Source organism: Ochotona princeps, chromosome 1 (genome assembly GCF_030435755.1).
Source record: "Ochotona princeps isolate mOchPri1 chromosome 1, mOchPri1.hap1, whole genome shotgun sequence".
NCBI lineage: Eukaryota > Metazoa > Chordata > Mammalia > Lagomorpha > Ochotonidae > Ochotona > Ochotona princeps.
In genome coordinates, this window is record NC_080832.1 from 74,977,705 (window position 1) to 75,001,361 (window position 23,657).

The window sequence follows — 23,657 nt, forward strand, 5'->3', positions numbered from 1 at the left end:
GTTTGTGTCTTATTTCATGCTAAAATAGCAAAGTTGAGTGACAGAAACTACCTAGCCTTCAAGTGCTAAATCACCAACTACCTGGCCCTTTAGAAAAGTAGTTCACCAACCCTCGGTAAGTGCTACGCACTCCAGAGTACTCTTCTATTGGATTTTTGGTATCCAAAGTCTTTTTATGTTTTCCTAAAAGCACCTTTACATTAGTCTTTTTTTTTTTTTCAAAACAATTTCAAAAGCTGATTTCCAAGCTGGTGTATTCTCCTTACAGCACTTCTAAACCATCCAGTGATCTCCTGGACCTTCAGCCGGACTTTACCTCTGGAGCGGCAGCAGCAGCTGCGGCCCCTGCACCAGCGCCACCTGCTGGTGGAGCCACTGCTTGGGGAGGTGAGTGAAATCAGCAGGCCACTCCTCCCCATAAGAGGTTATTGCATATACAAGAGTTGTTGGCAACTTAAAAGGAAAATGCTAAAAAAAAAAAAAAAAAAAGCATAAATCACTTGAAATGCAAAAGGTCTTCAAAGGTTCTTAAAACATGTATGTCATGACAAATCTATACACGGATTTCAAAATGCTTTCATTCATTTCTCCATGAACTTTTTATTTATTCATATATTGATAAACAGAGACAATACCTCCCATACAATTAAAATACTAAGTGGTTATAGCTTTTTTAAAAAGATTTATTTATTTTATTACAAAGTCAGATATACAGAGAGGAGGAGAGACAGAGAGGAAGATCTTCCGTCTGATGATTCACACCCCAAGTGAGCGCAACGGCCAGTGCTGCGCTGATCTGACGCCGGGAACCTGGAACCTCTTACGGGTCTCCCACGTAGGTGCAGAGTCCCAAGGCTTTGGGCCGTCCTCGACTGCTTTCCCAGGCCACAGGCAGGGAGCTGGATGGGAAGTGGAGCTGCCGGGATTAGAACCAGCGCCCATATGGGATCCTGGGGCATTCAAGGCGAGGACTTTAGCAGCTAGGCCACTGTGCCTGGCCCAGTTATAGCTTTTATTTCAAGGTTTAACAAAAGCACATTTTTCTTTGATTCTGATTATTTTTAGTAATTGTTTTGAGATTCAGAACTTAAAGGAATGAATTCCCATGATTTTCTGAGATTATATTTCATTTAGAAAATGAAGATTTTAGGGACTAAAACCTGTGGCTGTTGGGAACAGGAAAAAAAATCCCAACATCACTTATTGACCAGTATGCTCAATTATTGTGCATTTTCCTAGGAAATCCCAAAGGAAGTTTACTTTCCTCTTTCCATTGTATCATTCTGTGGGAAGTATCTTTACCTTCTGTGGAAATAAAATACTGGTCAATAGCAAGGAGCTAATATTTTAATCATTTATGCTTCATTTTATACTCATAAAAAGAAAACTTCTAGTGCACACAAATAGCCTTCTGCTAAATGATTTGGAAGATGCGCAATACCTTGCCAATGTCTCGTCATAGACAATTGCAGGTCTGGAAGCTATGACATTATAGGATGCTCTTCTGCTAAGTTGTAGCAACCAATGAGGGCAGAGCTGGTGAAAGCCCTGCTGATGCCAGGACAAGAAAGCAAGCAAGTCTGTCTAGCTTCTGATGACACACTTGCTTTTTTGTTGATAGAGTCGAGAAGAGTGGCTATTGGGAACAGCTGCATTGGGCCAGCTGCTGATGATTTGAGGAATTACTGGGATCCCAGCACGTGCTGAAGAACCTTCTGTTTCTCAGAATTTTGGAGCTGGCCATCTAACAAGCAGAAAATACTGTATCTCCTAGTTAACTGAGTGCCAGCTGCTTTTTATTCCTTGGCTATTAATGTATTGGGCCTACATCCTAAAGTTTACAAACCGTTTCCAATATCAAGTACTCTTGCATGCTACAATTTTCTAGCATTGTTATGAAATACATAAACGTTGGTTCGGAAGAGCCTTTATTCTGAAACAAGAGTGGGGGAATCTCAAGTCATTCATAGCTTGGAAGTTCTGAAATTCCATGATAGTAGCAGATATACTTTTTAAAACTGCAAATGGCCAGGAAGCAGCACACCAGTAGCATTTCTTCAGTGAGTGCCCCACCCTGCTTGGACACTGCTATGGTGAAATGTTTCAACTTTAGCTCTTGTTTCTTTGTATGCTGCCCTGAAACGGCCCTCAGTAGACCTTCTGGGAGAGGGTGAGTAGAGCTTACTGCTTGCACTGTGTTCTGAGATGTGTATCTTAATAACTGTCTTCGGGTTGACCGTCAGAGCCTGCTATATCTTTTGTCCTTGCCTTTTCTTCTCTTCCCTCTACTCCCCATCTCTGGTGAAATGTAGATTCTTTGGCTGCGCTTTCCTCCCTTCCTTCTGAAGCACAGATTTCAGACCCATTTGCACCAGAACCTGCCCCTCCCACTACAACTGCTGAAATCACAACCGCTTCAGCTTCTGCCTCAACTACTACCACTGTCACTGCTGTCACTGCTGATGTGGATCTCTTCGGAGGTTAGTCAGTCATATCCCTATTCTTTCTTTCAAGATTGTGAAGATTTAGAGTTAAAGTGTTTAAAATGTTTTGCCATCTATCAACAGGCTTATGTACTTTGCAATTCCTACACATATGTGTGTATATATATAGACATATATACTTATCTTTATTAACTTCACCGACTTCCTCTTCATCTCATTTTGGAGCTTTTATGGCAGGGGTTGCCATGCCTTAATCCCATTTGATTCTAAAGTGAAGTTGAAGTTGCTTCTAGGGCTCTTGTCCTGCACATGTTCCCCACCACAGTATCTACACAAAAATGGAGCCAGTGCTGTCTGGAATCTTTGAGTTTTTGTCCAGGTTAGAACAATCCCAGAGAATGTTTACAGAATATAAGTGGGTGATACTGACCTAAATGATTAATACTGGGGACTAAAAAACAGTGTAAAAGTCATTTTGATTGAAAGGTCTTTGAAGAGAGTTTAAGAATATCCCTGTTTTGGCAACTCTAAGCTTGTCTTTCAGACAGAACAAAGATGTCGTTAGTCACATCTGACTTTGAAATTTCAGGGAACAACTGACGCAACACTTGCAGTGTAGATTGAAACCAGCTTTAGGTCAGTCTTGGAAATGATCATCTAAAAATATGCTTTCCATGCAAATGTCAATTCTAATCCAATAAAATATTCTAGAATCTGCCAGTTTCATATGCTTGAACCTCCTGAACCACCTGAAGTTTATTTACATATTCCTGAGTGATGTTAATGTGCAAACCTAAAGACTTGCTCATATGAAAGACATTAAGTGGTGTTATATTCATTATAGTTTTATGTTTCTCCATTACCATATAGCATATTTCCCAGCGCATTTTGAGGATATGGTAAAGAAATTGGATGGAGCAAATGATGGTGAGGGGCCAGAGGTGTTTGGCAGACTCTGGTGGAATTAATAAATCCTCTGGAAACATACACACTGTCACATACCACTTTGCTGCGTGCTGTGTCCCAGTGTCTGCTCTGAGGTTAGCCAGCCTCACACAAGGAATACTCGATGAGACACAGTAATGTCACAGTGTCATCAGAAATAATCTCCCCCTGCTTTGCTCTACTGATATTCCTGTCACAGGAAAAACTTGTTGTTGCTGGTTTTGTTACAGTAGGAAAGAGGATATTACACACTCTTCAGTATTTTGTTATAAGGAGACGTATGCTACAGAGAGTTAGCTTTATAGTCATGCTCTTACATATTTTGAGATGAAAAATTGTTAAGTTTTTGCTTCCTTTCTCTTCTCCCCATTACTGGTGTTGAATATGAATAATTGTCATCACTTTCTAACACAAAAACTGCAAGGAAAATAAAAAGATATGGACAGGATGAGTAACCGTTTTGCCCTCAAACATCTCTATGATTTTAATCATTTGATTTTTCATTTTCAGTCCACTTATAAGGAATTTGATTACCTCCAAGAAATCAGTCAGTTCAGTCTTGCATACCTCATAGCTCTCTAGAATAAAAAGACCCAAGATGTTTCCTTCAATACACACACTGACACTAGGCTATTTCTTTTTATCATTTGCTACTATTTTGACTCTATTCAAACAAAAAAAGCTCTACGTAAAACAGAAAATTTGTTTGAAAAATGTTCATGATGATGCTCTTAGTCTGTGTAAGTACAACTTGACAGGACTGGCACCGCAGGGAATGCTGTGACATCGTACCACCAATGGTGCTGTTCTTGGAACTGCATGTATATATTTTCTTGTCCTCCGAGTGGGAAATGGTAAAGCTGAGTACTGCTGCGGATCTCATCACACTGGCTTTATGGATGTGGATAGCTCTGTGAAGTGGCTGCTGGCCTTGACAGCTGGAACAAGCATGCCTCTGTGCAGGAGTCCATGTGTATCTGTCTTGCAGCTGTCAGTGATTTCCCCTAATTTCTTCCATGCCCTCTGTTGATTTATAAGAAATCCTTTAGAGCTTTGAATTATATAAAAATCTAAGCTGAAATCTCTTTGGCCATCTTGTATTGCCACTTGTTAATATTTTCTTTTTCTAAAACGGACAAGGCGTAGAACTCTAGGTTAATAAAGGCACCAATTATGTTTTATTTATACAATTTTAAAATATTTACTCTCGAGGTTCTGTATAATATAAAACTATTAAGTATACTTCTTTGGAAAGACAGTTAATAAATTTCAACTTCAAAATGAGGTAATTTCATAAATTGGATATTAAACACTAAAATTTTCTGTACATTTTCATACTGTACTTAAATTATAAATTTGGAAAATAGGAAATTTGCTTTTAACGGAAGCATATTCAGGATGATGGCTATGTGTTTGACCAGCTCAATGTAATCAGTTCCATGTAAGTCACTAAAACTTTTTGAGATATATTGATTAAATAATCTTAAAGTGAACTTCTAAAAATTAAAGTCTATTTTCTGTGGTCACAGCTAGTTTAAAGGCAGTGTTGTGCTTTGAGTTTATTAAAACAAAGCGTCTTGTTATTCATTATGTAAAGTTAGCTTGAACTAGAGTGCAAAGTTGATGCTAATTCCTCCTATTCATTCCACAAGGATATGCTTTGAACAGGCCTTCGTGAGGTGATAGTCTGCACTCATGAAACCAAGGAACTTAGCACACAAGCCTGCCTTCATTCACACGTAGTGGTTAACAAATTAACTTAATCAGCCTTCCTTAAAACCAATACTTAAATATAAGCACTCACAACTGGATTTCATATAAGAACCTTATAATTATGTGACCCTTGGCAAAAAGAAGGAACCAAAACGATGACTGTTGGGAGTTGAGAATAGTTGGAGCCATTGTGCCGATGGTTTATGTGGTTGGGGTGGACAGAGAGAATAATGTAGACGGAGATAACACAGCTATTATGAGTTTGGAGAAAGGTAGTCACTTGATGAGAAGTTTGAGCCAAAAATTCTTCCTAGAGTAATCAAAAGCAAAGGAAAATGGTGTGCAGCAGTCAGAGAGACCGGTGTGCTGGAAGAGGCCTGGCTGGATCTGTGATTGTACCACAGCAGGAGCCTGCATTTCCAGGAATAAAATGTTGGCAGTATGCAGAAATGAACTGCAGATGGGTGACAGCGGAAAAAAGAACTGGCTTAGAAATGCCTTTAATTTGCTGAGCTGTATTAATAATGCAGGTATTAAAAGAAGTTTGCTTGTTGGTTTTTTTAAATATCAGAATGTTCTTGTCTCTCACAATCCTGGGGGCTGAGTGAGCTCTGCTGGACAGTCTGCGTCCTGCCTGGTTAGCCCCTGATTGAGGTGACGTCATCTGGGGGACTTGCTCTTGTCTCTTTTTCGTGAGCGGGAATCTCAAGCCACTGTGGTTTCTGTTAGGTTCAGAGGTGACTGGGAGACAGGGCCTTTGTTCAAGCAGTTTAATTTGTCAGAGGAGAGAGTCTGGAGGGCTCCAGGGAAGCAGACAGCCCAGGGCCACTTCTACATAGAGTGACCGAATGGGTAAATGGGTAAATGGTCGCCCTGCGAAGACAGCACTGGGCTTTTACATGTCATAGGTGTGGGGGATGGGAGAAGGCTGCAGCTTCTTGTGCACGCTTGTGACGTGTAGCATGGATACTCACCACAGGTCCTCATCATGGCCGGTGTCAACGTTTTGCTCAGACCAGGTTAGGGTGATTCGGCATTCCAGACATTCCTGGGTGGGAGTATTGGCTTAGCTTCTACAGGATGATGGAGTCACTTTGGCTCTGTATAACCTAACAGTTTCTCTTTAAAGAAAGTTTCGATGAAAGAAGATGACTTAAAATCATAATATTTAGTTTTAAGCAACAAGAATTATGAGAAAGCTATATCTGGCTTACAGAGGGATATAAGAACCTCTCGTAGGAATGTAGCTTGTAAATATGAATTTCACCTTCCCATGTTTAAGTGATAGCCTGAAATGATCACCTATATTAGTATATTATTTGATTATGCATTAGTCAAATCCTTGCTTAGTTTTTTTTATAGGATGCATTTTCTGTAATCTTTTTGAAGACCCATATATGCATGAATTTTAACAACTTCTGTTCCAAAATAAGTAAAATTTTAAAAAAAGATTTATTTGTTTTTACTGGAAAGACAGCTTTGCAGAGAGAAGACAGAGAGAAAGATCCTCTGTGCAATGGTTCACTCCGAAGTGGCTACAGTAGCTGGAGCTGAGCCACTCTGAAGCCAGGAGCTTCTTCCAGGTCTGGCAGGGACTTGGAGCATCCTCCACTGCTTTCCCAGGCCACAGCAGGATGGGGCATGGAGCAGCCTGAATACGAACTGGCATATGCAAGGCCAGGAATGAACCACTGAGCCATCACACCAGGGCCCCAAAATAAACATGCTTTAATTCTATTTTTCATGAGTTTTTGAATTGCCCCTGCATTTGTGACATGCAGCATGGTGTTTTGAAATGTGTTTACATTATAAAATGGCAAAATTCAGATAATTAACCTCGTATTACCTCACTTTATTTGGAGGGAGTGAGAACACTTATCATAGCCTTTGGTAATGTGATTGCTGTTATTGCTTTTAGTCTTTCCAGGATTACTGACCTCAGTTTTAGGTTTTATAGAAATGAAAAGAAAGAAGACAAACCTGATTTGAAGCAAAATATGTACAGATGTCCCATTTTCCCTTGCACCTTTCCAGTGTTCTTCTGCCTCTGCCTTAAGGGTTTTCATGCTGCTTTAGGAGGTCTGCTAGGTCTGAAGTATGCTAAGCATACATCTAGGAAAGTAGGCCTGCGTTGTCCCCTGAAGGACTTTTCCCTGGAATGGTTTGTTTGGTCTCTCCAGGAGGAGGACAAGTCATTCTGCATAGCTAAGAAAGGCAAACAGGCCACGTTAGTCTAACTTCACTGTGGGTGTGCTTTGGCCCCTTCCAGGGATATCTGTTTTCGGTACAAGTCTTTTCACCCCACTTGGGCCTTTCAGTTAATGTTTATTATTCCAAGACACAGAAAGCCTCCTTGAGTTACCAGAGTGTGATTCATATTTTGATCAGGCTAGGATGTGAGAAAGGAATTTCCTAGAGCTTCATGAACCAAGTAAATCTGATAAAGGTGATATAGGCTGTGTATCATTTCCCCAAAGGCAATCAACAGACTCTTTGTAAAGGCTGAAGGAATGTTCTAGGGAACACCAGTAAATACCGTGCAAGACAACATTTGGGATGGGAATCTAGCAGGTAAGTAGCAGGTCCTAAGAGCTTGTGGTACCCACTCTGCAGATTTTTTTCTCTTGGTTCCTTTGCATTTTCAGGATTCAGATCCTCTGTAATTTTGAAAATCTAGATTCTCTGTGCAAACTCCAGAACTTTTTGCCACAAGTAACATGAATTGTTGATCAAAATGCATTGGGAACTATTTATATACATCAGCCATTTGTAAATGTATGAACTGCAGCTGTCTAAATCATGATATATATTCCCTATTTTCTCTCTAAATAATAATGTATGTGTAATCCTAAAACATGAAAATTCATTTTTAACCTATTGAACGTCATCATTGTGAAGTAACTAGGAAAATAGTATTTGAAATTAAATGCAAGTAAAAATAAAGGCACTAAAATATCATACTTCAGTATTTCTCTATCTTTATTTCTTGAAAATCAGCACTTGGCCATTTCTGAAAATGCTTTTCAAGGATAGTGAAGATGTAATTTGTGAATATATAGTAAGCCTCTCATGTTAAGAATGTAATTTTCTTTGCACTAGGCTATAAAAATTTTAAAGCTAGAATTGTTTACACTGCCATCATATATTTAGTTTTCTTTGCTTAAAGAAGATGTGCTGTATTTTAGGATTCAATAGTCAGAGACATTGTAAGAACACAGTAAATAAGTATTATCTGGACATGAATGTGTAATGTGTAAAAATTATAACAATAAAATTATTTTTGTGTTTTAATTTTTACATTCATTAATTTATATTGATACATAAAACATGCTTCTCAGAGCCCTTATACAATGAGAATCTTCTTCCCTTTTGGACCCTAATAGGCCTCAGGAGGGTCAACATTGTATTGCTTGCATGTTAACTAACATGAAGATGTGCAAAAATTAACTGTTTTATGACCGCCAACAGTGCATGGGCCATAAAAATGTGTTTTTAAAAATTCATGTTGTATAAGGGAGCGTTCTTCACAGTTTAACTTGGTTCTTTTACTATATTTTCTTCTCTTTTTGTTCCTTTAATTTCTGTTGTTTTAAAAACTGCACCCAAGATGCCTTTGCAGCTTCTCCTGGGGAGGCCCCTGCAGCATCCGAAGGGGCCGCCGCACCTGCTACCCCAACCCCTGTAGCAGCAGCACTTGATGCATGTTCAGGAAATGGTGGGTTTAAAGTCATGAGTCAGTCTGTTACTTTTCTGTCCCAATGTGAAGCCCTTGTAGTTAGATATAGCCATATGTTTTTCTAATTTTGTTTTCCTCTGAATATAAGCTGCCATTCATCATAACTAAAAAAAATAATGCCAGCATTTGAAACATTAAGACAATGAAATGCATACTTACAAAATTGGCAATTTTGCAAGATTGACAATTTTTATAGGTGCAAGTATGCTCTCTTAATGTTTTTTTTTTCCTTTAATGCTGTACTGTAACATTGAGTTCAAATATACTGGCATGTTTTAATGAATTTTCATAGCTACCCAACTGATCAGGTTAAATAGTGATTTGAGGGCTAGAAATCTCCAGTCCTAGACAGTAAACTAATCTTATAGCACTTTGCAAAGCTTTTCAGATTCAGTATTTTCAGAGTATTAAGGTGTTTCACAAAAGCACCCTAATCACTGGCCCCTGCTAGTAGGAGAGTCACTAAGCCCAAGTGATCCAGGTCTAGCCAGTGTGTAGGTGTCTGTGTAGGTGCCTGTAGTTGTGAAGGCTCTCTTGTCTCTTTCCTTACTGATGCTCTATGTGTCTCCGCTTTCCTCTCTCAAAGACCCCTTTGCCCCATCTGAAGGTAGTGCAGAGGCTGCACCTGAGCTGGACCTCTTTGCAATGAAGCCACCTGAGAGCAGTGTTCCTGTAGTTACCCCTACAGCTAGCACAGCCCCTCCAGTTCCTGCAACTGCCCCTTCTCCTGCTCCCACCGCCGTAGCAGCTGCCACCGCTGCCACTACCGCTGCTACCACCGCCGCCGCCACCACTACCACCACCTCTGCTGCCGCCGCCACCGCTGCTCCTCCTGCTCTAGATATCTTTGGTGGTAATGTTTTGTTGTTGTTGAACTCTTTCCACCTTCTGGATTGAATTCTGATCTTGGAGATGTACTGCATATACAACTCCACTGCATGAATACTGTGTAATTAAATGGTTCTTCAGAAACCATTTGCTGCTTAGTTCAGAATTCTGCAAAGCGCTAAGAACTGAGAAGCAATCCTCTTAAGGCCTATTGTTCAAACTGAGTAAAGGCTTGTGTGTTCTTGGTCTTAGATTTGTTTGAATCTGCTCCTGAAGTCACTGCAGCGCCTAAGCCAGATGCTGCTCCTAGCATAGACCTGTTTGGTACAGGTAAAACCAAGCACCTCCTTCTTTCACATAGTTTTAACGTAGATGTTTTCATAATTAAACTTTGTATTCATCTGTGATAATGCATTTGTTAGATTTTTGACTTTGATTTCAGCTTCCTACTACTTACTTCTCCTTGGTTTTGGTTTGTTTCACTTTTGGAAGATGCTTTCTCCTCTCCACCACAAGGGGCCTCTCCTGTGCCTGAGAGTTCTCTCACTGCAGACCTCTTATCCGGTGAGTGCGTTGTCACCAGGGCCATGCCTGCAGACTTCTGGTGGGGGCTGTGTGTCACAAGTGGATGCCATAACCTTGGGGGGAAGAGGGGGGTGCCACAGTTCTTTTAAGCTCAAAAGCCACTTTATAAAGACTCTCATTCTTGGGCTTATCACCAACTACTGAGGGTTAATATTTCAGATCAAAGGCTGGTAGAAGGAGCCGTTTTCCTGTTACACTGAAACCTCCAACCTCAAAGAATCAAAATGCATTTTGTTCTAAAGAAAGTATGTGCTTTAAAATCTATTTACTTTTCCTTAATTGTTGAGATGGTCTGTCTGGAGCCATCACAGAGAGGCCTGGGTCAGCCATGAAATCTCGACATGCCATTTATTGAGGCTTGCAGTTTCCTTCTGGGTGGGGTGACTTGTTCATATTCTGTGCTTTGCTGCAGTAGATGCATTTGCAGCACCATCTCCTGCAACCACTGCCTCTCCAGCCAAGGTGGAGTCTTCTGGAGTGATAGACCTGTTTGGGGGTGCGTATCTCTCCACCATCAACACTTACGGATATTTTTTACCTTACAGATATTTTTCAGACATCATTTCTTACCATTTTTTCTGTTGGCTGTGTAACGTTATTTCCATGTCTTACATGTAAACTTAGATTTTTGAGACATTTTTTAATTTCTTTGCCATCGTTACCTTCATCCTTATTAGTTCATAATTTTCCTTGCATGACCTAACAAAACCAGATAAGTATCATTTAAAGTCTCTTGTTTTCTACCTTAATGTTGTTCATCCTAATGTAGAATCATTTCATTTGAAATTTCCTCCTAATGTTCATTTTTGTTGACTCTGTTTTTTGGTTATGTCTGTATTTCTAAATTCTGTAAGTAGTGTCAACACTGCTAGATCACTCAGAATTGAGAACAAGCCAGTCCAAACTGAAAGCGTCAACTTTACTTGTCAGGCTGTATTCTGTAGTGTTTGTTGACACTGGATTTACTGCTTTAAAATTCAGAGAATTGGAAAATGTTTGGGTGATTTAAATGTTTCTGCTCTTCCTTAATATGCTGCCTGCAGATAGGAAAATGTATCAAATTTACTCTTGAACTACTCATTTGAATGCTATCTCTGAACTCTTCTGTTAGTAATAAATTTAAAGGGAAACAGTCATATTTCTAAGTATACGCATGGCTTTGAGCTAAAAGACCATCTTTAGCAAGTTCACCACACATTAAAACCTGGTGTGTGCAGAAGCATCATGGTACCTGCTTAAAATTCTGTCAAATTTGACCCTTGACATTTAGGTACCTGCAATTGCGGTTGCTCATTCCTGAATTTTTAAAAATGCTTAATAGAGTTTCACATGGAAAGATTCTTAATTAGACATTTTGATAAAAATTTTTAAACTTTGATCTTGTGATGAATGACATATTTTAGTTCAAATGTTTTAGTTCTTTAAAAAATTTTCTTAATCAAAGTCTTCTTTGACACTAAGCTGGTTAGAGCATAATTCAGTTCACTAGGTCATTTTGCATGTCTGCAGGAAACAAGTGCCATGTCTATGTATTTCTTTTCTTAGCACTTAAATGACATGCCATACTTACTGTCTACACTCTCTTACTTTTTTGCTGCGTAATGGATAATGGATAGATGCATTTGGAAGTAGTGCTTCTGAACCCCAACCTGCACCTCAGGCTACTTCTAGTTCATCAGCATCGGCAGATCTACTAGCCGGTAATTCAAGTTAAATGGCACTTTGGAAATGTTACATTGGGATATGTTTTTATTAGTAACAAATGCTACGTAAATTGCAGGATGCATTCTTTTCCTTTCAAGGCTTGAAATTGAAGGATAAGACACTGAATGGTAGAAAGTTGACTATTTCTCAAGATCTAGTGAAACTGTCTAAATCACAGTGGCTGACAAACCATCGCTACGGCTCCTTGGATACTTCTGAGTTACCATACTTTCAAGCAGCATGTTTCTTTCTGTTTATCAAGGGTAATATACTTATGTAGCAGTTCTTTATCTTGCAATATCCCAAAGCCACCTTTTTCTTAAAAACGAAGCTGTAAGAAAATATGCTGTGATGGTTGATCATTGGTTTTGTGTCACTCTAGGAGAAGTTGTTACAGATTTCTTCGTTTGGGTTCACATCACTGTTATTGAAGTAATTTTTTAAGACAAATTGGACAAATTGGGTATTTTTGCATCTGAAAATTCATAGAATAATCCCAGGTCAACAAGGCCATCCTGTTAAATAGATTGTCCTAATTTCTTTAGGATTGTTACTTATTACCAGGATAATGTGAGAGTAATTAGAAGAAACAGTTTCAGGATTCAAAGGCAATGAAAACCAGGTATTGTCCTTCCTTAGGGCAAGGCGACATGTGCTTGATGGTAGTTAGAAAATTATTGTTTTTATGAGAACAACATTTACCAGTTGCAAGACTTCAGTAGTAAATACAGATTCAGATAATCAATGAAATGCAAAAGATGTCTCTGCCTTCCCTTGCTTTATTTCACTTGGAAGGGCCTGTGGTAGGAGACACGGTGATGGTATCACAGAGGCCTGACACTCAGGCGCAGCTTCCCTCTGTCACCAGTGACCACAAGGATTGTATTTTGATGCAGAGGAATGGTGAGTGTGTGGATCGTATCACCACTTCTGCATCCTGTCAGCTTAAATATCCTGCTTGGCATGTAGCTTTTGATAAGGCAAGTGACTAGTTCCTCTTTTTTAATGTATCTGTAGTTCACAGATTATAGGACGTATGATGAACAATCCTGACAAGAAGTATAGCAAGCTAAGGACTATCCTTTCTTGGGTTAGTAATGAATAGTGTCAGATCCTAGAGCATCCGCATCAACTTTCCGAGTTGCATGAATCTGATTTATGATCAAACCTTTCCTCAAGGTGGAAGAGGCTGGCCCAGCCTTCCATTGACTAGTTGTATAACTTTTCTATGGACAGTGATAGTTCTTTTGTGTTCCTTTCAGCTTCATCAGACCACCTCCTCTTATCAAATAGGGCACTCTTGTTTGCTAAATTCTATCTTGCCAGTAACTGTGCGCTGGTATTGTCCTGTACAGTGAAGAACTAGGGCTCCACCATGGCATTGCCGTGGACTTTAGAAGCTGCCAATGCAATAAGAGAATGTACACTTTACACAAACCACCGTGAGTTGCTTGAGGGAAAAACAAAGACTGTTGTTAGCCTGTCCTTGTCCCTGGCCTACATAATCTTCATAACTGTTTCACACTGGCCACACATAAGCTCATGCTTTCATTAAACCAATAAACCTGGCTCAGTTGCAAGCTTTAGCTGAATGATTTTAATAGGCCACAGAGTTTGCATAGCTTCAAATGGTTATTTGAAGGAAAAGTATCTTAATGATTTTAAATATTACTGGGATGGGTATTGTGGTACAGGAAGTTAACCCACCACCTGCGACACTCAGACCCAGTTGGAGAGCCTGGGATCATTTCTGACCTAGTTTCCTGATAATATCAGGGGTGCACTGTACGATAGGCCAAGTGCTTGGGTCTCTGCTACCCACGTGGAAGCCCCGGATGGAGTTCATGGCTCCTGGCTTTGTCTGTGGCTCCTGGGCCGGCTCTGGATTTTTTATAGGTATTTGGGAATGATCCAGGAGATGCAAGATGGATATCTCTGTGTGTGTGTGTGTGTGTCTCCCTCTGCAAAAAATAGATGAGATTATTGATTTCAAACCTCTTGTTTTAAAGTTACAATTTAGATATTTGCAAGGCATATGAAATCAAATTTTCTGGCTTTTTGCAGGATTTTAAGATATATTTTGTTTCTCTCTTGGGCATCGCCTCCCCTGGCCCCAGATTCCACAAAAGGGTTTGAAATCTATTATACATAATCCTGGCAGAGTGGTCAACTTCTGTTGATTCCTTTTGGCACTGCAAAGAGACAGAGCTACACATGGATTCCAGGGTCTGCAATTCGTTGTGATCTTTGTTAGTATCTAATTTACTTAGCACAAGGCGAATTATTTTTTTACTTTATGTCCTGATGTAAGATATTTTAAATTAGTTTTAATGTCTGTAGATTTTCATTTGCGGGACTGATGACTCTCAGCGCATGTATGGCTAAGGTTGACATTTTTAAAGAATAAATTTACTTGTAAATGATAAGTTGAATTACATGTTAAAATGATTTTTAGAAAAAAAATTGAGAAGTGCTTTAAAATTAGAGAGAAATTATTATAAGTATCAGCATGTATTTTTAAATGAAAAAGCAAAGTCTAAATGGATTATTGCTTGCTAATACTTCTTTCATAAAAATAGATAATTATTTTTCATTCAAATTTAGTTCTGGAACTGTCAGATAATACCAAAACCAGAATTGAAATACCATTGAAGTCTTATTCTATCCCTTGAGTAAGATTTCCATGTTATTTTGTACACCAAGTATACTGAAATAAGATAAAATTTTGAAGAAGGCCATTGTTGTAGTCAGTGAGAACAGACTAAAAGAATAATTGTCTCTGAACGATTGAAATTGCAGGCAGGGTGTATGTAGGTAATACCTCTAACTTACAGGAATCTGGCTGAGAACTTGTGATACAATGTATAATAGAAAGAAGCATTTTACATGGTGAATAGGAAAGTTATCCACCTTGCTCAAGATATACCAATTCAAAATACAGATGATTTTATAATCTGTTTATGTAGATACTTGGATAACAAAGGTAGAAATGATTATTAAGAGAAATTAGGTATGTTGGCAGATACGCCTAACTCCTGAGGTTGACATCAGCAGGACAACTGTGTATTCCACAGCAGGTGCAATTGTGGGAACACTCTATCATCAATCTGTACATCAAAATTTAACTGCAAAGTATTCAAACGGGCTTTTTGAGGTTTGTATTAACACACCGGCTATATGTTTTTTGGTAGTCTTGTACTAATGTGGTCCATTATAATTTTTCTAAATAGTTATGTGAAAATGTCTTTTTTTCTTATTCAGCAATAATGTGACCAATACATAGTAAATACATTTTTGAGTTCTTTGTTTTAGCTGAAAATGGCTGTGGTTAAATAAGGATAAGTCTTCAAAACTAATGTCCTTTAACAATCAGGGAAATGCAATTAAAAATTAATGGCACATACTAAATCATAAAAAAAAAATTTAACTGCAAAGGTAGGGAACAGTATGAGCCATCTTTACAAGGTTGTTACTAGTTTTGCATTCTTTCTGCTGACCATATTACACAGATGTGATGAGCTACAGAACTGCTTCAACTGAATTTAGCATGCAGAAATGTATAGTGCAAAACTAAGTAACAAGTAAATGGCAAGGTCTTTAGAGGACCAGTCAATAATAAATTTGAAAGGCATCTTATAAGAGACTTCGAGACAAATATTCATAGAGTTTTGGCTACATCAGATTCATCTTAGTATGTAGAATGTATTAACTGATCGTATCCTTGAGAACAACTGAAATATCATCATCATCTTTAGCATAATGGAGTGAATGTGGGCATCAGGCAATATATGTGGAAGTGAGTTTACCTACCAGTAGTTTTAAGATTTTACTCTCCCACCCAAAGTAATGTGTCACATAAATTGTTATGGCTTGTAGACGCATCACAAGAACTTTGTTAAATGAATAAACTGTTCATCTTAGAGATTGCATGCATAACACTGATCACTTGTAGCAAAAAGCAGTGTTTCTGTAGATGGTTGACTCCCTGAGAATGGGTGGTTCTTCAGTTATAGTGCAGCTCAGCTCAGATATAACTACAAGGCATCTAGAAGCTACTTATATTCTGATATTGTTTCTAATTCCACATCATAGAACATCTTTCTAAATGTAACTCAGAACCATATGGAAACATCAGTGGATTGGATTTGACTATTACCTGTCTTGTCTTGGCTAGATTTTAGGAATCTAAAATCAAGAGCAGTTCAATGCTTATTCACTTAAAACAAAGCAAATCATATCAAAAGACAGTTGCCTAATTTAACCACAGCTATATGCCAATTTGAGGTGTGTGATAACATTTTTTTAAAAGTCAGCATTAATACAGCCACCAAGCCAAAATGGTCACATCTACAAATCTAATAACTTGTAGTCCATCAGAATAGTTCAGCTGTTACTTTGAAGGATACTTAACACTACAGATGAGTGGACCAGAATTCTGAAAAATGTTTGACCCAGCTCCTGCCTATGAACTGTGATAAGCCTCAAATGGGGCAATGGATTAGCTACTTAATTAGCTGTGACTTGGAACTCATTTTATCACCCCCTGATTCTGGGTTTCTCATCTCATGCTGAGATTGAGAACCCTCACTCCCACAAGCCCAGCCTCCATAATAACCACTTTCATCTAAGAACTTCTAAACAACAACTGCTATAGAAAGAAAAGCCTCCCTAAAATTCCCATTAATGAAGTAACTATGCGTTTTTGAGAATTCAGGAACTATACTCCACTCCCAACCCCCACCCCAAACACACACACACTCAACGGAACCCTCAGCAAGAGACAAGGCTGACTACTGGAACCTCTCAAGAAATTGGATTGTAAAAATAATATCCTTCTCAGACACATAAGAAGCTTCTCTCCTTTCCCCCTAAAACCTTAACACATTCACACACCTACACCATTAAGCTAGTACATAAACCCTCATCCCAAGCTATAATTTTACATATACAAAAAGTATACCTTTTTCTCCTATTCAAGTGAAAACGGTGTGGTTTGAACATTGTTGATACCTGCTTTAGAAAATAATAACCTGGCCCGGCGTGGTAGCCTAGCAGCTAAAGTCCTTACATTGCAGCTGCCAGGATCCCATATTGGTGCTGGTTCTAATCCCGGCAACCCCGCTTCCCAACCAGCTCCCTGCTTGTGGCCTGGGAAAGTAGTCAAGAATGGCACAAAACCTTGGGACCCTGCACCCATGTGGGAGACCTGGAGCAAGCTCCTGGCCCCTAGCTTCAGATAGGCTCAGCTGTGGACATTGCAGCCACTTGGGGAATGAATCAGCAGACAGAAGATCTTCCTCTGTCTTTCTGCTCTGTATATCTGACTTTCTAATAAAAACAGATAAACCTTAAAAAAAAGAAAGGAATAACAAAAAAATTTAGTTGAAGCCATTTTCAAAATTATAAATAAATATTATAAATGGGAGTGTAAGCTAAGAAATTTCTTAAAGCTATTTTTTGCATTCAAAGAAGTTTATGAAGAACAGATAATGGGATTAGAATTAAAAAGTACCCAATCTAGACACAAGACTTCTAGTAGTAATAAGTTATTTAATAATAGAATATCAGCTAGTATGTTATTAAGAAATTTCTCCACAGGTTACATGTTCATATACATAAAGAATACCAATGCAGACTTCTCGTTCTGTCTGCTGATTGAGAGAAAGGATTTGCTTCTAGTCATCAAAGAATAAATGCTTGATTTGAGCTCTTGTTACTTTATAATAGTTTTTAATTTCTCTTAATTTTAAATTCAAAATGTCCATCATTGCACATTAATTCAGTACTTTAGGAATTGTGTTGGGTATTGATGGAAACACCAAGATAAGAAGACATTTCTTTACAAGATATAAGCATAGGGAAAGACTTCCTAGAAAAAGCATCAAAACACAGGCGATCAAGACCAAAATAAACAAATGGGACTACATCAAACTAAGAAGCTTCTGCACAGCAAAGGAAACAATCAACAAAGTAAAGAAGCAACCCACAGTGTGGGAGAAAATTTTTGCACACTGCAGAACCGATAGGAGGCTGATATCCAGGATGTGCAAAGAACTCTAGAAACATAATAATAACAACAACAAAACAAACAAACCAGTTAAGAGTGGGTGTAGGAATTGAGTAGAAACCTTTCAAAGGAACAAATTCAAATGGCTAACAGACATGAAAAAACGCTCAAGCTCCATATCAATAACGGAAATTCAAATAAAAACCACACTGATGTTCATTTAACACCAGTGAGAATATCACACATACAGAAAACTAGCAGAAACATCTGTTGGGGAGGATGTGGGGGAAGGTACCTTATCCCAATGCTGGTGGGACTGTAGACTGATACATCCACTTCGGAAGTCAGAATGGAGAATACTCGGGCAACTGAAAATTGATCTACCATATGACCAAGCAATCCTTCTCCTGGGAATATATGCAAAAGAACTGATACATTCACATTGATAATACTACCTGCATCCTTATATTCACTGCAGCATAAACAACAATTGCAAAAACATGGAAACAATCTAGATACTACATCAGAGGAAGACTGGATAAAGAAACTGGTACATCTACCCTATGCAATACTACTCAGCTATTAAAAAGAATGAAAGATTACCCTTTGCAACTAAATGGTTCAAATTGGAGACCATCATGCTCAGTGAAATGAGCCAATCCCGAAAGGACAAATATCATATGTTCATTCTAATATAAGACAAACTCCATTGAGAACACAAAACAAAAACTAAGGTGAGCAAGCGTATACTTGTAATCTCACAAAGGATGGGATAAAGCCAAGAATTCTAAGAACCAAAGAAAATCGACAGAATGCATTGCTACAATTGAGTAAAAGTAGACCCTCAATGAATCTTCTAATATACCTAGACAACAGAGTATTAAACTTTCTACCCTTGCCTTTGTCAATAGTGTCATGACTCATGTAAAGAGCAGAAGGTTTGACTCAAGACTACACTTGATAGATTATTTTAATACAAAACATAGCGGATAATGGAGGGGAGATATTATAAATGTCTTTTGAAAACTGTTTTGCCACATCTCACAGGATCTGATACTTTTGTTTGTAATTTCATTTATTCAAAAAATTTTCCTGTAATATCTTCAGTGACATGTAGATCATTCAGTAGCATTGCTTTCCTCAGGAGGGTTTTTATTTTCTTTTTCATTTCTTCAGAGATATACTGGTCATTCAGTAGCATGTTACTTAACTTCATGTTGTTGTAAATTTTTATTACTGTCCATGTTGTTGATTTGGAATTATGGCTTTTCATTTAAAAAGGAGTACAGTAACTGTGTAATAGAAACTATCATAACCAGTTGTGAAGATGCAATGCAGTATGCGTCTACTTCCAAACCAAAGATGAACTCCCAAGGAAACTGTTAAATATCTCTTGACAATAGGATGTTGGACTCCTTAGCATTGTCCATACCTACAATGTAAGGTTACATTTAAATAGCAGAATGATGGACATGTGACTATTTACAAAGGACTACGTTAATGCAGTAATATGGGGAAAATCAGTGAGGGTAGGAGATTTGGGGAGGGATGAGAGGAAACCCCAGAGCCTATGGAACTGCATTATAATATAATAATAATAATAATATAATAAAATACAGTTTAAAAAAGGACATTTCCTGACTGTAGAAGGCATTCCACATGGTCTGGTTCTGTATGTGGTGGATATAAGATGTACAATGATAGTAGGCTGGGGCTGGGTACTACCTTGTACATGTGGGAGTGTCACTGGGTGATTGTGGATGATAACAGTGGGTATAAGTATGAAAGTAAGGAAATATTTCCAGAGCAGGTGTCTGACATAACATGGTGAATAGAAAACTAGTTTGCATGGAATGGAAAGGACATATGGCAGAGATATGACTGCTATACAAAAGAATTTACATTGAATGTATCTGAACATTGTGAAGAGCATTTAGAGAATCTTTGTGAATCTTTTTCATGAAGAAATATTACTCTCACTACATTGTGCAGGTTAGATTGGAAGAAGCACAGACTAAGACAGGATACCTCCTAGAATACTGTAAAGCCAGAAATCAGTAATGGGGTTCACACCTGATGGGAAAATTAGTGGGAATATAACATAGATATTTTATTTTCCTAAACCAACAGATGCAACTAAACATTTCCCAGCTACCATGTACTATGATGAGGATAAACATGACATTTAATGTAATGAAAGTAGTTATCTGAATGCTAATCCAATTATATCTTTTTGCTTCATGTACTCCACCCTAACTTGTTGCCACAGGTATTCAGTAAGGGCATATAGTCTTGTGTGCTAACTTCCATTTAGTTAATCTGAATTTCATGGATACATGGCAGATACCAAGATACTTGAGTAACTTTTAACAAATTAACTTTCATGGTTTCATTAGTTGCTAATACGCATGCATTTGATTTCTTTTCCGTTTTCCATACTTTTTTTGAACCTTTATTTTATGACCTTTGTCAGCTTTTGATTGCTTTTTGCTTATTCGGTTTTTTGGTACTATTTTCTTTTCAGGATTTGGCGGTTCTTTCATGGCCCCCTCTCCATCACCAGTGACTCCAGCTCAGAATAACCTGTTACAGCCCAATTTTGAGGCAGCCTTTGGAACAACGCCTTCAACTGCTAGCAGCAGCTCTTTTGATCCATCAGGTGAGGTGGTGATTTTTCATTTTGTTTTTTCATTTTTTTCATTTGTTTTGATAATAAGACAAATCGCTATGGTTAGTATGTTATCAGGAAATTTACAGGCAATACCTGAATGATAACCTGGTTTTAAAACTTTAATGGATCTTTGACTACAAATTAAATATTATTTTCCAACATTTTTGCTAGTTCTAAGAATAACCTGCAATCCTTCCTGTGTTCCAATGTTTGTTTTTATTTCTAGCAGGAATCTAACTTAACATGCACACCCTCTATCTGCATGAACTGAAAGGCACATAGTTTAGAGACAATTAAGGGAAAACAAATTGTCCTCAATCCTTGTGCAGTTTCTAAATTGGGGACACTCCTCTGCTATTGCTTACACCCTCTGCAGCTTGCATGGCTCTGTTTTATGAGGTTGAGACACAAACAGTATTCTTTGCCTGCCTTTAACCTTTCATCACTGCTGTCATTTTGTTTGTATTCTCTTCCATTCTACTCTTCCCATGCTGGGTCCTTACAACAAATTTTCAATGGGTGAGTTTTTGGCAATTAAATGTGTTTCAGAAACACCCTAAATATTATCTCATGCCTGACAATTTGCTTCTATTGCCAGTGCCTAGTCGAATGTTGTCCTTTTTCACTTTAGAATTACTGTATAGTTGTGTTTATGGTAGATATGCATAATTCATTGATAAAACTTAATAGCCACAAACTTGTTGACATGGATAAGAGCAATATATGTGCAAATGCTTCAGTTTGTATCATCTTTCTGTATTCTGGGAACTGAACAAATTCTGATCTACCTGGTGGTGATCAGGAACCATCAAAGATGGCATTGGATTCCTAATGTGTAAAATAGGGGTTTTATGTAAATAATGCCCAAAAATTAGAACCAGAGAGATTGGTATAATATAATACTTCTAAACTACAAATACTTTTTGTTCAGATACTTATTACCAGGTGCTAATTACTGGATGAGTTGTTTTGACACTAATTTTGTAGGAAACTGAAAGTTCCAATTTTTTCTCATTTAAAGATTGTTTTGAAAGTAAATATCTTAAGTCTTCAGAATAAATTATTCAAACTTAATGATGAATGAGTGATATTTTAATTAAAACATTTGAGGGATAATTTTGAATAAAATTAACAATTGATATCACATATTGAATATCTTTTTAGAACAAGCATTTTAATAAATACCTGGCATAAATGATCTGATTTACTCTTTCCCCAATTACAGATGAGAAAAGCTCAAAAAGCAACTTTTTTCATGTCACAGCAGTATTGGAAAAAATTCTGACTGCAGATTCTCTGCTCTTTCCTCTCCATTATACAAATTCTGTCTCCATCTTTGCTCATGTTCATTAGTATCCCAGAGTTCATGAGTAGACATATGAAGCCATGTTCTTCTTGGTGTTATAATCACAAAAACTGGGAATTACATGCCTTCTTTTAAAAAGCTGTAAACTTACTTGTGTCCATAATTTCTCAAAACACAGTAGCACTCTTAATTTGTAAATGATCTTTTTTCTCAGTTGTTCTGATTCTGGTCTATTTGATTTGTAGTGTTTGATGGCCTAGGTGATCTTCTGATGCCAACCATGGCACCTGCTGGGCAGCCGGCACCTATTTCAATGGTACCGCCCAGTCCCGCTATGGCAGCCAGCAAAGCCCTTGGAAGTGATCTCGACTCATCACTTGCCAGCTTAGTAGGCAGTAAGTAATCTAATTTTCTTTAAATGAAGCATATGTGATTTTTTTCCCTCTATCTTTTCATTTGTTTTGTTTCTGGATTCACTTATGGGTAAGTGTATCAAGGAGTAGATAAAAATACTTAGTGTTTTGCCAGCAGTAGAATGGTAGCTGTGTCATTGTTTCAAAACAAGCTCTAGGCCCTCTTTAAAATCTCAATTATAAGAGGTATAATTCAGAAGCATATGTAAATATGAAGTCAACTGTACTATGTGTAATGAGCATGTAATTTCCATTTCACTTGAAAATAATAATATAAAGTGTGTTATATTGAATTTAGTGTATTCACAATTGAATTTCCAAATGCATGTCAATCATTTATTCAACAAATATCCTTTGAATATCGAGTAGCCTTTCAGGCTGTAGAGACAAATTAGTGAGCTTAGCAAATAAAATTGGAACTCAGGAAAGTCAGAGACAACCATTAAATATTATTATGAATTACATAAATTCTGGAGTATGTTAAGTGTGCTGTAAAGCCAGGTATTTGATGGAACAGATTATTTTATAGCTTAGAATGTTCATCTCCCATATCAGGGTGCCTGGTTCCAGTCCTGGCCACTTTGCTTCTGGCCCAACTTCCTGCTGATATACATGTTAGTTGAGTTCCCACAGTTGAAGTGAGAGAACAGGTTGGAGCTCTAGGATCCTAGCTGCTGCCTGGCCCAGCTCTGGCTGTTGTAGGTATGTGAGGTGTGAGCCAACAGAAGAAGGGTATCTCTCAATCTACCTCTATCTCTCAAATAAAATTCTAAAAAGTAATAATTTCTTTTAAAAAATAAATTAGACATAAAAATATATACTGTATTTTATATATATATAAGGGCTATACTTAAAAATGAAAATCTTTAGGGATCAACAACCATCTCTCTCCATATATATGTTTTATATCTATATAATATTAATTGCAAAGGACAGAATATTTTAGGTGATGAAATTGCTATCATGATTATGGTAAAGATTATATGAATCTTTGTGTTTGTCAAAATTCATGAAAATTTGAAAACTGTACAAGAGCCCACTGAATTTTACTCTAGGCAAATTTTTAACTAAGATGCAATATTTTAAAACTGAAGAAAATTAACCACAAGTTTCTTTTCAGTATTTAAGCTTGCTTTTTTCAAAAATTACAAGTTTTAACTAAAATTTATAAAGAAATGCCAGAAATCTAAAATATTGAATTAAGAATAACTTTAAAGGCCTTATACTTTATGCTTTTTAAAGCTTTCTTGAAATGATCAAATATTACTGTATAGGAATAGATGTAGAGATCAATGATCTGAAAAT

General features: G+C 37.7%; 1 protein-coding gene across 7 annotated transcripts in view; it reads left to right on the forward strand.

The window, feature by feature from the left end:
* SNAP91 (synaptosome associated protein 91) overlaps positions 1-23,657 on the forward strand; it is a 126,796-nt gene that overhangs the window by 87,249 nt on the left and 15,890 nt on the right. For 3 of the 7 annotated variants that reach the window (XM_058661055.1, XM_036493880.2, XM_058661056.1), the window contains exons 13-16: positions 269-387; positions 2,313-2,480; positions 20,487-20,621; positions 22,185-22,334. In XM_058661055.1, the coding sequence (XP_058517038.1) occupies positions 269-387; positions 2,313-2,480; positions 20,487-20,621; positions 22,185-22,334 (572 nt within the window). Of the gene's footprint in view, positions 1-268; positions 388-2,312; positions 2,481-8,709; positions 8,818-9,424; positions 9,692-9,918; positions 9,997-10,158; positions 10,231-10,663; positions 10,748-11,796; positions 11,952-20,486; positions 20,622-22,184; positions 22,335-23,657 lie in introns of those variants that run through there. The other 4 variants (XM_058661058.1, XM_058661059.1, XM_058661054.1 and 1 more) reach the window with 3 other exon arrangements.